Source organism: Drosophila eugracilis, unplaced genomic scaffold, assembly GCF_018153835.1.
Source record: "Drosophila eugracilis isolate 14026-0451.02 unplaced genomic scaffold, ASM1815383v1 contig_2154, whole genome shotgun sequence".
In the NCBI taxonomy this organism is placed as follows: Eukaryota; Metazoa; Arthropoda; class Insecta; order Diptera; family Drosophilidae; genus Drosophila; species Drosophila eugracilis.
Window position 1 is genome coordinate 7,637,066 of NW_024573038.1, and position 15,827 is coordinate 7,652,892.

A 15,827-nucleotide genomic window follows, 5' to 3' on the forward strand; every position below is an offset into this window, starting at 1 on the left:
TATAAGGTCGTATGCTTGACGTTAATATCCCAGCCACTAAAAAAAAGACTTCACATCTCAATTGAACATAACAGTTTATTTTATTACCTTCTCTCAATGCTTTTGCCATGTTTGCATTTGTTTGTTTTTGCTGACTTAAAAGGTTTGTCTTTGCATTTCATTTCCACCTGTATTCTATTAATAACTCACATACCTACATATAAATACATGTATCATTTGCCGTGTGTCTATAGTTTTCTTTTCTTTTTTTTTTGTTGTTTGAGTTCATTGCATCGCATTCAAAGTTCAACAGATCGAAAGTTTGTGAGTGTGTGTTTCATTAAGGGTATATAGTGTGTGTGTGTGTTTTGTAGCTTAGTCCTGGACAGTAGTTCAGTGAAACTGGAGTGGATCATGTTGCAATTATCTACATTGGAACAGACAGGTGAACCATTTGTAATACACAAAAATTTGCTTCTAATATTCTAAGTCGAACGATTCTGATTCTAAAGTAAGTTCATTTCATTGCCATTTGTTTTCGCTATGGATTTATAAAGACAACACAAATACAGTACAACATACAAGTCCCATCTGGTTTTTGGTTAGAAATCCGAAGCATAAATCTTGCATTTCCCTATATATTTATTATTAAATGATTCCTCTTTCGCATTACAAACTTTGCTTTAAAATTGCCATACTTTAACAACGTGTGTGTGGATTGTATATTTCCTTTGCATACTTTTCGGAGATTATTTGGTGCAATGTGTGTGTGTGTGTGTGTTGGTTGTGTAGGTGAAGTGTGTGGTACATAAGTTGTGAAATATTCAGTGCATACCGTTAGGCGCCTGATTGCATTTCGTGTTGGTTACTTTTCGGTGCATGTTTTCAGGCTGACTGCTGCATGTAAAATACGGGTGAGTTTAATATTTTTTAAAACTTGCGTGTTTCACCGCCTAGTAGAATATTTTGTTTGTCTATATGTTCCTGAACAATTGAACCAGTATACGCTCTATTTTAAAATGTTACTCTGCTTAGGTTAGTGCCAAGACATTGCACAAAATTCACTTGCACCTTTAAAGAATTGCAAAAATAATGATTATAAAAATCATTTCTTTAGTATAACAAACATAATCGAACTGTGGTGATTAGGCTTAGAACTTTACCTAAACGCTAAAAAAGTGCTACATTTCGAAACATCTATATATAAATATAAGTTAGGTTTCTTTGGTAAATGTAATATTTTGAGATAAAAAAAAAAAAAAAATAAGTTACAACACCAACTCTGTAAATATTTTGAAAGAAACAAAAATCTTTTTATGCTGTATTTATATTCTAAAACTGACGTTTTTGCCAATTTTTGTTTTGGGAGTAGTTCAGAACTCTTTATTATTGTTGGTGCCTTGAAGGCATTGACTTTGCATTTGCACTCAGGCTTTCAGTCAGGACATTTCATTTTTGTTGTAGAAGAGAGGAAGGTTAAAATACGTGTAAAGCATAAGCACGCGACAACTCTAAACTCTATGCTTGCAGCTCCCTCTCTCTCTCTCTCTGTCTTTCTATACAATAAGTACATATCTAAATCAACGTTACGGAACTACGATGCCAACTTCGATTAGCGTTTTCAATAAATTTCTTGTAGCATTTGTGTGTGTGTCAATTTATGTAATGTCTGCTTGTTTGTTTGCAATTAGCTGTTTTTGCATTTTAATGTTTTCTTTTTTTTTTTGTTTTTTGTTTATTATTTTTACAATATTTTCAACTTTAGGATCATAGAAGTAACATTAAATAACATTTTTGCGTAAATCTAGTATTTCTAATGTTTTTTGTTGTTGCTGTTGTGGCAGCTGCTGCTGCTGCTGCTGCTCTTTTCATAGCTACTGCTCCACTATGCCGTTGTGGTTGAGGACGCTGCTGCAGTGGCTCCCCCGGTGGCTACTCCTGTTGCATTGCCACCACCACCGCCAGCCGCATTACACTGTATGAGCCCACTGTGCTGCTGCTGCAATTGCTGTTGCGCCGCATGATGGTGGCCATGATGGCCATGGTGGTGATGATGGTGGTGATGGTGATTCAGATTATGATTATTGTTATTATTGTTGCTAAAGTTTAAATGTAGTGCGCCCGCGCCGTTGTTCAATGCGGCAGCAGCATCCGCGGCACCGATCGCTGCCCCACCGCCACCCGCTGCCGACTGAGGAACCGCCGAGGTGCAGTAGCGCGTTGTATCACCAAATTCGCCGCTGGTCAGGTCACCCAGTATACCGCCCAGCAATCCGCTGCTGCCCGCTGGCTTGCAGCCCGCTCCCGCCTCTGGTTGCGTGCAAATTGGCGGCGCCACCGAATCGCCATCGATTAGGGATACCGATGCCGAGGCGGATGTGCTGCCATTGTTGCTTTGTGAATTGACGTGCAACGCCTCCGCCGAGGAGGTACTGTTGCTGCTGCTGTTGTGGTGTTGCTGCTGCTGCTGCTGTTGCTGTTGCTGCTGTAGCGACTGGTGTTGCAGGTCAGTGGAGGAGTGATCATGGACCGACGATGACGTTGAGGTGGCATCCTGACAGCCACCAGTATCGTCGGTTAGACGCAGCGCCACTTCAAGATCACGCAGCACATCCGTCTCTTTCTCGTCGATCAGGTTGAAGCGCCGATGCAGGGCGGTGAGGTGCGCGAACGTCAGATTTAGATGGGTGTGCAAGCCGAGCAGCGCGATTTCTCGGAAATGCGCCGCATACAGATGCGCTATCACATGAAATTGCAAGCGTAGTATCTTCCGCGCAATCGACTCAAACGAGCCAGGGAACTCGTTGGCGTATTTGGTTGGGAATATCGACTCATCGCTGACCGTCTTTTGGGTGAACGTCATCACATAGTCGATGTACTGTGGAGCTGCGACGCGCGTCTTCTTGCCCTTCTCGTCGAACCATAAGTACGTTCTGTTTTTGACCAAAAGAAAATAACAATTAGTTGGGTTTTTTAAATTGAATGATTATCTGAGACTCACCTGTTGCCGGGTCCGGTCATGTCGGCGCATCCGGATTGTGTACAAAATTCACTAATAGTTCCATAAACCAAATTCACGTGCTCAAATAGAGCGAGGGCTGTAACAAGGGAAATCAATAAATTAGAATTGACTTAAAAGATTACTAACTATCTGATAATAATAAATTTGCTTTTCAAAATCACCAACCAATATTTATGAATAATTAGGAACAGTTTCGATTACAAAGTTGTTTAAAAACAAGATTAGTAAAGTCACCAACAATACCCTAAACAAATAAACTCCATTTATAGATCAACAACCTGCTAACTAATTTGCCAACTCTTCGGTCAACATTGATAACTAACAAATCAGAAGCAATCTTATCATCGAAAAGACAGTTGTATTGGTTTTCTTTCAGTGTCTGGTGTTTTCGGAGATAAGAACCAGCAGTTAGCAAACGATGATATTTATTGAGCGGAACCACTTGCTAAGGTCAATGCCGATTCAATATTTGCATAAGTGTCCTCATTACGTCACACGGCCGAACGCTGCATTATGAAATGCCAGCAGAATTGGGGCAAAAAATAATCCGATGGCTTAACTCGCTTTTCCTTACCCCAAAAACACATCCCAAGATGTAGGTGAAGTCAAGATTTGGGGGGCGGAGGGCGATGTGCCTCTCTGAAGTCAGCAAATTACAAATATTACATTTGCATATGAACTTGCAGCTGACGCCATCGGGTGACGTGAAATGACCCTGATCATCATCGTCGCCCACGACAAAGCAGTTTGGCTTTGATTGTTTTTCCAAAAAAAAAAAAACAGAAAACCAAAGGGAAGAAAATAATGAAGAGGATGAAGGAGGAGCATGGCATGGACAAGATATTGTTTGCTATGCCCTCGGGTGCCTTTGGTGGCTACAATTTGCTGATACATTGCCAATTATTTGCCTCATTTGAGTCAACAAAGAACTGTGTAATTTTCATTCTGCCACCCAGCAGCACACAGATTATTTACAAGATGATGTTATTTCTCAAAATCGATTCTTTCCTCCCCCCCGCCAATGATGTAACCCAAAAAAAGACTCCTCCAGGCGAGCTACCAGCTAATTAAAATGTGACTCACAGTGTATATTGGCTTAGGATGATGGTATTAAAGCGTCTATTAAAATTTAATTAAAGCAGGCAAAGGCTTACTCACTAACCACGAAAGGGGTTTAAGATGCTGTTCAGGTTTTAAACTGTTTTGATTTACGTTTATAGGAAAGTAAACCATTATTTATAAGTCCAAATTAATGCCATCAAACACACCTGAGTTTAAAAATAACTGTATATCTACTGCTCTCTAATGCAATCTAACTGTTAAAAAGACTTCTGAGACAAAGAAATCACCTGCTGTTAATCATTTTTTGGGTATTTTTCAAAACTGCAGTCCAAAAATGCTATCAACCAGACTGAAATCTTCCGTTCAAGTTCATTGGCTCAACGATAATGATGTACGGGTATAGTGCACCGTGGGGATTGCTCCATAAATCGGGGGCACTCAACCAGAGCCACTCAGTAGCCAGTGGCGAGGCGATTAGACTATCAAACTTTTGCCAAAAGGCAGCTGACATCGCTCAGTAGCTCGTTAAACTCATTTGTAAATCACACGATAAAGCCAGCCAACACACACAATAGGGGCAAATGACAGATGTGGGTAAATAATGGCAATTTGAAAAGAAAACTCAGGGAAATAGCAGGGGAAGTTCAAACAGCAAGGTGTGGGTTAAAATGTTAATCAGTAAGAACTTAATCAACCAAATTATATAAGAAGTATCTTCTACTTTTTAAACTTACTGTGTGACGCTAGCCATTCATTGTAGTCCAAACCAGCTGGAAGATCCACTAAGGCTTTGAGATCAGCTTCAGGTAATTTACGTTCTAGGACACTTTCCTCCAAATACAATTTGGTGTCTGTTGAATTTTGATCGCCATCGCGTTCCTTGCGACGGGCCTTGCTGTAAATATATAAGAAAATATAAAAAATTTAAATATTTGTTATATAATTTATTATTATTTTTTTTAGATAAACTTTAAATAATATATGGTGGTTTAGATCTAAAGAAGTCTCACCCAGCTACGCATAGAAAACTATCGACAGAGTCCTGAGCATAACGGTACAGGGTACCTATGGTATCACCGATCTTAGACGGTATTGTCGTCACTTGCCACATAAAACGGGCCGTTCTTAACAGGCATTTAATCACATAAGAAGTTTGGGGCGGTGGGGGCGATGCGGTGGTTGTTGTTGTTGATATTGTTGAGGTCGACGTTGATGGCGAACCTTTAAGTTTTCTTTTTGGATCCGATACAGATACAAATGTTACTCCTATTCTTGTTGTTGTTGGCACCTTTGAGCTTAGAGTTTCTTTCATTTTTTGGTATTGTTTACATAGCTTTGGTCATCTTGCCTCCTGCGATCAGCAAATCAGCAAACAATTAGCTTAAAAGCCCAAACCGAAACACAACACGGACACTAACCAAAAGCTCCCGCAGCGCCCAAGTGACTAGTTTCAAATGTTATCGTTAGAAAAAATATATAAAAAAAAAATTAAAGAACTTCTTGGTATTCAATGGAAATCAAAGCTCTCGGAGAGAAGCAAGTCGGAAAACGCAAAGCAACTCAAGTTCGTTTTTAGGGAAAGGGTTTTTGGTGGTCTCAAAAGATTAACATAGCTTAAACTAGCAAAACTGTTGACCTTCATAATCAGCAATGTGAAGATAAAATGTGAGAATTACAAAATGTTTGATATAATTAAGACATAATAATATAATAAGCTCTGAGAAGACCCTAAAAACCTGATTATTTGTAATATTAATCAGGTTTGATAAAGAAAAGTTTATGTTCTTGAGAACACACTTTATGAGGAATATGCTCGATTGCCATTGAATTTTCTTAAAAACAAAAACAGCTTTGCAGAAGCAACCCAAAATATCCTTTAAAAAAAACGGCAAAAACCTTTATCATAAGCAAATATTAAAGCACGCGCGGCAGTTGGAATGCCACAATTTAGTGGGAAAAAACTGGCACGTTTCAATATTATTTGCAGAGTTCGAAATCGCCAGGAGTTCAAGTTTATTTACTTATCCAATGAATATGGCGTTAAATCCATTTTTAAAAATCTACTGTGTAAACTTCGCTTGAAACCATCAACAAGTCAGGTCTTATAAAAGGAGAGGATTCCAGTAAGAAAGGTATCAGTTTGTGGTTTCACCTCCAAGGAAATTTATTTCATTCAATTAAGAAACTTTAATTATGAAGGCTACAGTTATTGGTGGGTTGAAGATATCCCTCTTTCTTTAAGGGATAACATCTAAAAATATATTAAACAGAATATGAATTATTCCTTTAATCAAAAATCTATCCTTATAGCTGGCATCCTGCTTATCAGCTTGGTGGGCTGCACCATAGCAAATGAGTGTGGTTGCCCAGATCCAGAGCCGGAGACAACCACATGTGAACCGACAACAACCACATGTGAACCGACAACAACCACATGTGCTCCCACAACAACCACACGCAGGACAACAACAACAACAACCACTCGAAGGACTACAACGTGTGCCCCAACAACAACTACGACAACCACACGAAGGACAACGACATGTGCACCAACAACAACGACAACTACAACCACTACTTGTGCCCCACCAACAACTACAACAACCACTCGAAGGACCACAACTCCCACAACAACAACAACAACTTGTGCTCCACCAACCACGAGGAGTACCACTCGCAGGACCACTCGTAGGACAACTCGTAGGACCACTCGAAGGACCACTCGAAGGACCACCACTCGTCCTACTCGTCCTACTCGCCCAAGCAAGCCCAGCGGTTGCAACTGCGGTCCCGGTGGTGTCAAGTGCCAGGGATGCCCTGAACGGGAGTCCCTGTGCCAGGAGCTCATCAATTCGGTTCGCACTTTGGAGCGCAGAATCCGCCAGTGCGTGTGTGGCCAAAAGGAGTGGTTGTTGTAAGGCAATCACCCTACTAAGCATCGGTTATAGACCGATCCCTTGTTGATTCAGCCCTTTACCCTACCACCATCCTATGTTACCAACATCCAAGGACTACGATTTGCACTATATCTTTATAATATTATCTCCTTATCATATATTTATTTCCGTTTGTTAAAAGTTTTGTTGAGTTTTCAATTCTAAATAAAAGCATTAAAAGCAAGAAGATGGTTAACAATTCTATCATAAACCAGTTTCTAACTTTACTTCAGTTAAGTTAGTAAGTGGGTTAAGTGCTGATTTTGTTTCTGGTTCTGTGTTTCGTAGTGTTAAACAAGAACTTTGAATAGAGAAGATACTTTTTTGTTTGTTTCTTATCTGATGAGATCACGTGCCTTCTGCCAGTTTCCAAATGCCTCGCCAAACAAAAGAATGAAAAGCATAATTCTTATCAAAACTAAAAATCAACAAGATTTTTCATAATTGTTTTTATTTATGCAAAGAGTTGGAGTAGTAAACAGTGCGTAGTCCCTAACCATAGGCATAACAGAGTTTAAAAAAAAGAACAAAAATTTATCAGTAGAGCGGATAGTCAGTGGCACAGCAAAAGCAAAAGCAAAAGCGGCTCTTTAGGCATTTAAACAAATAAATTTGCTTGTGATTATAATTAACCAACCCCACCCACTGCCCGCTCTACAGGCCCCACCATCATAGCAGTGAAGCGTGCTGATAAAACTCAAAATGCCTAAACATATAGGCATGTACATAGGTGGGTAACCAGCCGACTATATAGTCATCGGTGTGTACATTTAGATATCAGACAATGGTGCGCATTTGTTTTCCATTATTTGCTGGCAGGCGGCGAGGCGTGGCGCCCACAGGTAACCCCCAGTTAGCTAGCTAACTTCCCAGTTCAGATAATGAAAATTCGCCCGCATTCAAATGCCAGCTGGAGTGGCTTAAAGTCTGATGGTGTCTCACTCCAGTGGTACTCTAACTAACTAGTTACTTCGTCAAGTGCCTAAAAGTGCCAAGGACCTCACCATTACCTATCGATTCTTGTGGCACCTTCGGTTGATTTTCCTTTTTTTGTGTCGCATGAAATTTGCGTGCCAGGTCAGGGAGGCGTCAAAAGGTCGTCTTGAATGGATTGTGCTCGAGTCTCAATTTAAATGACCTGCCGGATGCTGCCTGCGCGATGGCACACTAAGATTGCCGGAACTCAAGGTGTGCCAAACCCTGTAATCGAGGACGTAGAGCAACTCGGTTCAGGGTAATTTTAACCCTTGAATTCCCTTGAATTTTTTAGAAATTTTGATTTCATACCAAAAAAGCTTAAAAATTTTAAAGAAAATGGTAAAAACTTGGAAAATTAGGAGTTTTGATATTTCCACAAGAAATCAATTAAAAAATCAAAATTAAAGTTGCCTTAAACTTTAAGCTAAATTTAATTTCATTTTTACACTTCCCCTTTCCTATTCTAACACATTTTCCCGGGCTTCCTAACCGTCCCCGTGACACATATTTTATGATGGGGCAGGCAGGCAGCCGCACTGAGAAACACGTTCACTTGGAAAAGCTCTTAGTCGATTACCGATTCGTGCGACGACTTTATTACTCCTCCGATCGAATGGGAACTACTGGCAAACAAACCATTAACCCACACACAACCACACACTCTTAATTTACACAGTGGGCCAATCAAAGTGACGTGTTATGTGGCGCGATAAGACGACTTCTTTTCGGGGTTCTTGCAATTTCACAAGAAGTTCCTTGGAAACGTCACACACATACAAACTCAATAAAAAACTGGGTTTTATGGGGCCCCCCCTCCGTATTTCTTGCTGTTTTTCTTTTTGTAGATATAAACACCTCGCTTCCATGTCGCAGAATAGGCCACAAATATAGTTGCACGTTTGGATTTTATTTCGCATTTCGCATTTCGGGCTGCGCGTCGCTACGCGTCGAGCTAAAACCTAAAACTAAAAGGCCGAAAAAAATCGAAATGGAAACGTAGGATGGGTGCATAAAAAATTGGTGATAAATAAAATTGAAATTCGAACTCATCATTTCCGTATTGGCACGAAGTGGATAAAAGGTGGGTGGGTTTATTTTTGAGCTTCGGGGCTTTTTGACCTTGCCGAAGATAAGCCAAAAGAAAAAAAAACCATTTTAGTTTGAAATCTTCAGAGCTGGTCAAATATCAATTAGGCAAAAAGGAGAAAAGCCAGAGACCATCGCCAGGGGAATTCGATATAATGACCAGCTAAGAACCTGTCCTAATGTTATATTTATTATTATTTTTCGATTCGAAACATATGGCCCACAAAACTACCCAAGGGAGGTGACCATGGAAAGGGAGTCTTTCGAATTGGGGCATATGAGCAGCAGCCCCCATTAGAGTGGCCCTGAACACACATGTGTCTACCTCTCTATACTCCTCCCACCATCGCTTTATCACTTCAGATAAGCTCACACGGCTCACGGGCTTTCCCGTTGGGCTTCGCTCTCGTGTGCCATTTACCCCGAAATTATTGCGATAGGCCTGCCGCCATATGCTACGCACAAAAGCAATCATCGCGATATTGATCTATCAATTAAAAGGCTTTTGCTGTTGCCACATAGCACGAGATATTAATTGTAAATGTGGCTAGGCTAGGTGTTGCTTTTCAATACACACTCGTGATGTGGCATTATCATAGAGTACCTCAAAAAAAAAACCAGCTAGTCACTCGAAAATTGTAGACAAAGGTATTCAATTTTCAGATGGTTATCGCCGTTTTTATTTCGGTGCATAGGCATAAATTTAAAGTTTGATAGAGCAAAAGCGTGACTGGGATGTCTTAGTCTAGCGAGTCTAAGATACTTTCAAATTAAAACTACTTTAAATACATCTTTTTTGATTGCTTTTAATCAAAATCTCATCTCACCTAAAGAGTTTAAACTACAGATATCAACTAATTTGTTAATGGATTTGAATGTTTTTCCTTAATGAAAAACTAGAAATAAAAACCATTTTCATCTTCTACAGATATTCTGCAAATATATTCCTCGCTATGACAGACATCTGGTGTAGAAGTAATAAATTATGTTTATGCTGATATTTTTCTACCTAAATAGCTGTTTATGTTATTCGCCCATGATGTGAATGATGATGATGATGAAATCGAGCAAATGGATAAATAGACTGACTAACTGGGCTGTTTATTACAAAAGAACAGCGAGCGAAATGTAAATGTAGCTTATCGAGAGTAGGTGTAGTTGGTAATATTGCTTAATATCAGACAATGACTAAACTACGCCCAGAAACAATAGCACATCCACGACAATAGACAATGGAAGACCCTTGTCTGCCCCCGCCTTCAGCTCATCCATATCGTGCTTTTCCATAACTGCTATCAACTGTGTAAGTATTTAGCTATATACCCGCCTCTATACATATCTACAACTCTGTGTGGGTGGGGAGGGCGCTGTTTTGTTGTTGTTGCTGTTGACGATGTCGAAAGTAAAGGCGGTGTAAGTGTCCAAAGGTGTTGAAACTGCTCAAAACAACAACCAGAGCGACGGAGATATAACCGAGTCGTACGATAAGTTAATAGCCGCAAACGAGCCAGAATGCAGTCAACAACTACATTGGCAAAGACAATAACAATAACAGCAATAAACGGCTGATAAGATATAGGAAAAAAAAGAAAGACGACACACTCCATATAGACACTTTGAATATGGTCTTAAAGAAAAACATTTCCTTTGTCTTTAACACTACGTAAAATTTAAGCAAAAGTACATAAATTACAACTTTTTAGCTAGAACTAGTTGAGAATTATAAAAGCCCTTATAAGGAAAGAGGTTTAACCTTGTATTTCAACACATATTTCATTAAAAGTCTTTTAAAGGTTTGAGTCACTCTATTTGCAGTTTAAATTATAGAAGTTTCACTATGTTTGCAAGACTTCCAGCCAAGGAGCTTTCACTGCCGGAATTGGCCGCAAACTTTGTTGACTGTCACCCCAATCATGACATGATGCGGATGATGTAATGCTCTGGCCATAAACACGGCCTGTCTAACTAGCTCCGTCTTGGGGTCTCCGGCTGCTCCTACAAATATTGTTGCGGTCTGACTCTGGCTCTTTGTGTTTTAACACTTGAGGCAAAAGGGCTCTGTGGCCAGGCCACAGAAATAGAGAATAGGGAGAAAAAAAAGCCAACTGCCGAAATGAGCATAGAAACGTGACAGAATAATGGCATCATATAAACGTCTCATTGATACACGATATCTGAGGGTGCGATGAAGTAAATGGCATACATAAAAGCCAGACACCACCGCACAAGCCAACAAATGTGGGCCAACAGCCAACTCTTTTAAAGCCCAAGACGCAAATAGAGCTGGGTTAGATTACGCTGGAGTTGGAGAAGAGATGACTTCAATTCAGTATATCAATTCAGCATATTTTCTTAGTAGGCGAAACTGTTTTATGATCAGAGTTTACTTTTGCATCTCTTCTGAGTGAGTAAAAACTACAACTTCGAAGAGGAATTCGGCAGAAAAACTTTAAGAAATGAAATTGAACTGAAACTAAATCAGTTTTTTAGAAACTTGATCACCAATTCAACATTCAAAATGTAGCCCGACCTTTTTCAGTCCGCCTTAAGCAGCAGTTACTGTATCACGATTGACAATCTCAGACCCAATTTTCCATTGCCATCTCTCAGATGCAATAGCAGCATCTGTAAGTGTATCTGCATCTGTAACCGGTTGGAACCGTTCACTCGCCAGATATTCATACAGAAGGCGGCATAATAGCGAAGGCGGCACTAGAGGCCACTCAACCGGGCGCGAATTACGTCATATGTTCGAGCGATGCATTTATCCAGTTGGATTAACACTATACAGAGCCACTTAGAGACTACGATTATTTGTTTTAACCGACACGAATGATTATTATCTATTGAGCCAAAAGGGGAGGAGAACACCTAAGCAAGGAAAGGGAAATACATGTAGAAAAAGAAAAAGTTGGTCAATTAAAAGAATATCGAAAGGTTTCCCCAAGTGCGTATAAATTATCATGGCAAATCGGTCGCTTAATTAACAACAATTGCGGGGTGGGCAGACATATAGTCAAGTACAAAGACTGGCGATGTGTCTGCCCTCCTTTGATCGATGTCAATTCGTGAGTCAACCGAATTCATGAGGCACAAATGGGAAATAAGTGCATGGAATAAATCATGGCGTCGACGATTAAGAAATCGCTGCACGAGAATCCAACCTGTTGCCATTTGGTAGCTATTCCAACGATAAGGATCGTATGTTTCAAAATTATGTAGAGCTTATCAGTTTTTTTGATTTTAAATACGTAACATATTTGAACAGGAAAGAAGACCCCCAATGGAAATCAATTTCGTTCCATTTAAATACTAAAAAATAACATTCTCGATGGATTATGACTAACAGCCTTCTTATCAGTGTTTTTAAAGGGTTATTATTTGAGCACTACTGTAGTTTTAACCCTGAATGAGTCATAAAAAATACAGTAAAACTTCCATAACTCGACCCACCAGAAGCTAAAGTTTTAATTCCACTGTAATTTTCTTTGGCGGAAATCGTTCATATCAATCATAGTAGTAGAAGCTTTCTAAAATATGTAGACCTCACGATAAGATTATTTGATTGAAATGAGCTTTTAGATTGTTTACTACAGAAACGACACATTAACCAATTAACCCATTGAGCGTTATACATATATGCCACTTTTTTTTATGCCACTCTATGCAATTGTCACCCAAGTGAAGTGGCAAAATAGAAAAAAAAAGGCAAGTGCACAAAATCAAAAGAAACTTCACAAAAGAGACCATTTGGCGTCGATTTGAAAGAGGGAGGAGGGGAAGGGGATGGGAGGGAGGGAGGTAATGGACTTGGACAAATCACAAACTCATTTGAAGGTTAATCGCGGGCGGGGGGCCGGTTAATCGGGTGTCGAACGCGTTTTTCAAGTCCATTGAAACGGGTGACGCGAACACTGAAGCTGGCGTTGACGTTAACGTTAACGCTGACGCAGACTCGAATGCCGGTTGTGGTTCGTTTTTAAGCACAGGAAACAAATCTGATCATTCTGGACCAATTTTTATTTTTTTTAATTTCTAATAATATTAGTTTTACAGGAGATATGCTTGTTTCTTTTCATTTTACTTAACAAAAACAGCTAAAAACTTGCTTAAATTAACTCATGTTTTCATTTCGAAGCGGTCACTTTAGCTTTTAAAAATGATTTGTTTTCATTTTTTTCTGTGGATTTCTGGTTTGATTTTAAAATTTAACCACTTCATTATTAAAAATTAGTTGCTTTTAAATTAATAATTAAATTGTGATCACAAAACTGATCAATAATTTGTTGCTGTGTTTTCTTTTCTTGTTTAGGTTTTCATTTAAAGTTCACCCAGTTGCGGATTTGTGTTGTTTTCCTTGTTTTGCTTCATTTGCTTGATTATGACGCGTACCGTTAACCGAAGGAAACGAGTGATCGCTGATTTTTGTTTTGTGTGTATTATTTGTATTTTTGGTTGTTTTTATTGGCAATATTTATGGTTTTCCTTTGTTTTTTTGTTGCGTGCGTGCGGCCTGCCGTTCGGCAGCGGAATCAGAAGACTGTCTGTCTGTCGCGACGCGCACCTTTGCCGCGGCGCAGCGCGCTTTGATTGTGTGCGCGGGAGAGGGACGGTCCGAGCCCGATTAGAAGTGCGAGAATGAGAGCGAGCAGGAGAGAGAGAACCCACACAAATCAGCTGTTAGTTCGTTTGCTCTCCCACTCAATCCTCTATCCATATCTCTCTCTCTCTCTCTTCTTCGTTCTAACGCTGCACTTTGAATGAAATTGGTAACGGCAGTTTGCATTTGAGCTTTCATATCGCATATTGCATATTGCGCAAATACATAACGGAGCTCTCATAAATTTTGTTATGCAAACACGCGTCGTCTCTCGCTTCTTGTCACAGGGTCTTCTTTTCTTGTCTTCTTCCTTTCCTTTTTTTCTTCGCCCGAATGACGCAGACGAATGTCCCATCGCGATGTCGATGATGACTGCAGAAGAAGCGACAGAAACAGACGGCATATGCACAGTGCAGCCTGCTTAACTCAGTGTACAATTATCTAATTATGGACCAGAATTGAAAGTTTTTCCCTAGTAAATTATTATGATAGGATTTTGAAGTTCTGATCTTTTATTAAATTAAAGATCCGAGTTTATTCTTTTGCTTTATTATTCCAACATTTAGTAACTATTATATCTAAGATCCACTGTAACAAAAACAAGAAGTACATCAACGTGCGACAATAAAACAGCTGCGCGCCAGCAAAATAAAAATCAAGATGAGATAGATAGACGTAGTGCGAGCGAGAGAGGGAGGGATAAACGCTCGTCAAATTGCCTGTTTGCCCCATCAGCGCTTTCGTTTGCCTTTGCCTTTGCCAAGTTCAAAATTATTTAAAACAATTAATATTCATTTTGTTCCGTGTTGTTTTCAACTTGTTGTTGTTGTTGTTCCTTTCAATTAGCCTTGCTCAAACTGACGATCATCATGCCATCCCCCTTCCTCACCCCACTACTCACTGTCTCTTTCTGTGATGATGAAGGTGTCACAAAATTGCAGCCATAAATTAATAAAGAGAATCAAAAACGGCCAAATGACTCGAAATTTATTCAATTAATCGCAAGCTAAGCACTGCACAACATGAATTTATATTATATGAATATAACGGTAAATTACAAGAAGATTTCAAAGTGTTGGGGATAAGATTAGATGGGGAATTATTGTGGTAAATGCAGAATGAGTCAGCCAAATACAAGACTTTTATGGTTTGAATGAATTTTAAAAGAATTTTTAACGTAAAATAAAAAGGTGATGACATTTAGAGAATATATTAATGATGTTTTAAAGAGAGAAGATCTTTATCAAATGTATTTAGTATTGATCTTTGTTTAAATTTATATCGAAATGCAACAATTTATTTATAGAACTTCTAAAACTGAAGACCTTTCATCACTTATTATGGTTTTCGACCACAACAGGGAAGTAAATTCCAATTTAATTATATTGTTTTCTGCACAATAGCAACGGATTGTATATTATTCTCGATGAGCTAGCTGCATTTGTCGGGCAAATTGTGGAGCCTGCCTAGTGGCTTTATTGATTTTGCATGTGGGGGACTGTGTATGTTGCAGACAATAGAGCCACTGTGGAGCTGCTCATGGCGAACGCATTAATCTATCAGAGCCACGCTCCATTTACGCGGCAGACAAGTTGTGGGAGCGGTTCCGTACCCTCTTGGCCTCCTACCCTCTATCCTCCCGCCATACGTCACCCCACCATGCCACTAAATGTGTGTCACAATTAACAATACAAAATTACGCATTAATCAAGCACAAAGACAAAACCTTACCGTCATACCAATGAACATAAGTAAGTGCACAGAAAGAAAAAAAAAATGGCTAGAAAGGTTATTTTTACTAAATTAGTTCAGATCCAAAAAGAAATTAAGTCTTTATAAGTTTTAATTACTTTTTGTTTTAATTAAATTATTTCCATTTCTAAGACGTCTTTTTTTCCTGTGCATCGAAACGGACATGGCAAAAAAAGCTTAGGAAATATACATTTTAATTAACGTTTATTTTCTCGTCAATGGCGGATGTCGATGGATATATGGATGGATGGATGACTGGGTTGGGAATGATGACAGTTGGATTGGGTTTGGGAAAATGGCCAAAAGAGCCGATATGAATCAGCTTCTGCCAAAATGTGACCGAATCCCAATCATTTTGCTTTTGCCTCAATCTCCTTCTTTCTTTTTGTTGGCACAAGACAAAAGCCTCGGC

At 39.4% G+C, this 15,827-nt stretch overlaps 1 protein-coding gene across 6 annotated transcripts in view; it reads right to left on the reverse strand.

Annotated features, from left to right (window-relative positions):
• Positions 1–57: 57 nt before the first annotated feature.
• LOC108114194 (MOB kinase activator-like 2) overlaps positions 58–15,827 on the reverse strand; it is a 42,765-nt gene continuing 26,995 nt past the window's right edge. For 4 of the 6 annotated variants that reach the window (XM_017225010.2, XM_017225007.2, XM_017225006.2 and 1 more), the window contains 3 exons: positions 4,798–4,958; positions 2,981–3,077; positions 58–2,912 (listed from right to left, as the gene is read on the reverse strand). In XM_017225010.2, the coding sequence (XP_017080499.1) occupies positions 1,865–2,912; positions 2,981–3,077; positions 4,798–4,958 (1,306 nt within the window). In that variant the 3' untranslated portion in view covers positions 58–1,864. Of the gene's footprint in view, positions 2,913–2,980; positions 3,078–4,797; positions 4,959–5,073; positions 5,415–13,394; positions 13,618–15,827 lie in introns of those variants that run through there. The other 2 variants (XM_017225008.2, XM_017225009.2) reach the window with 2 other exon arrangements.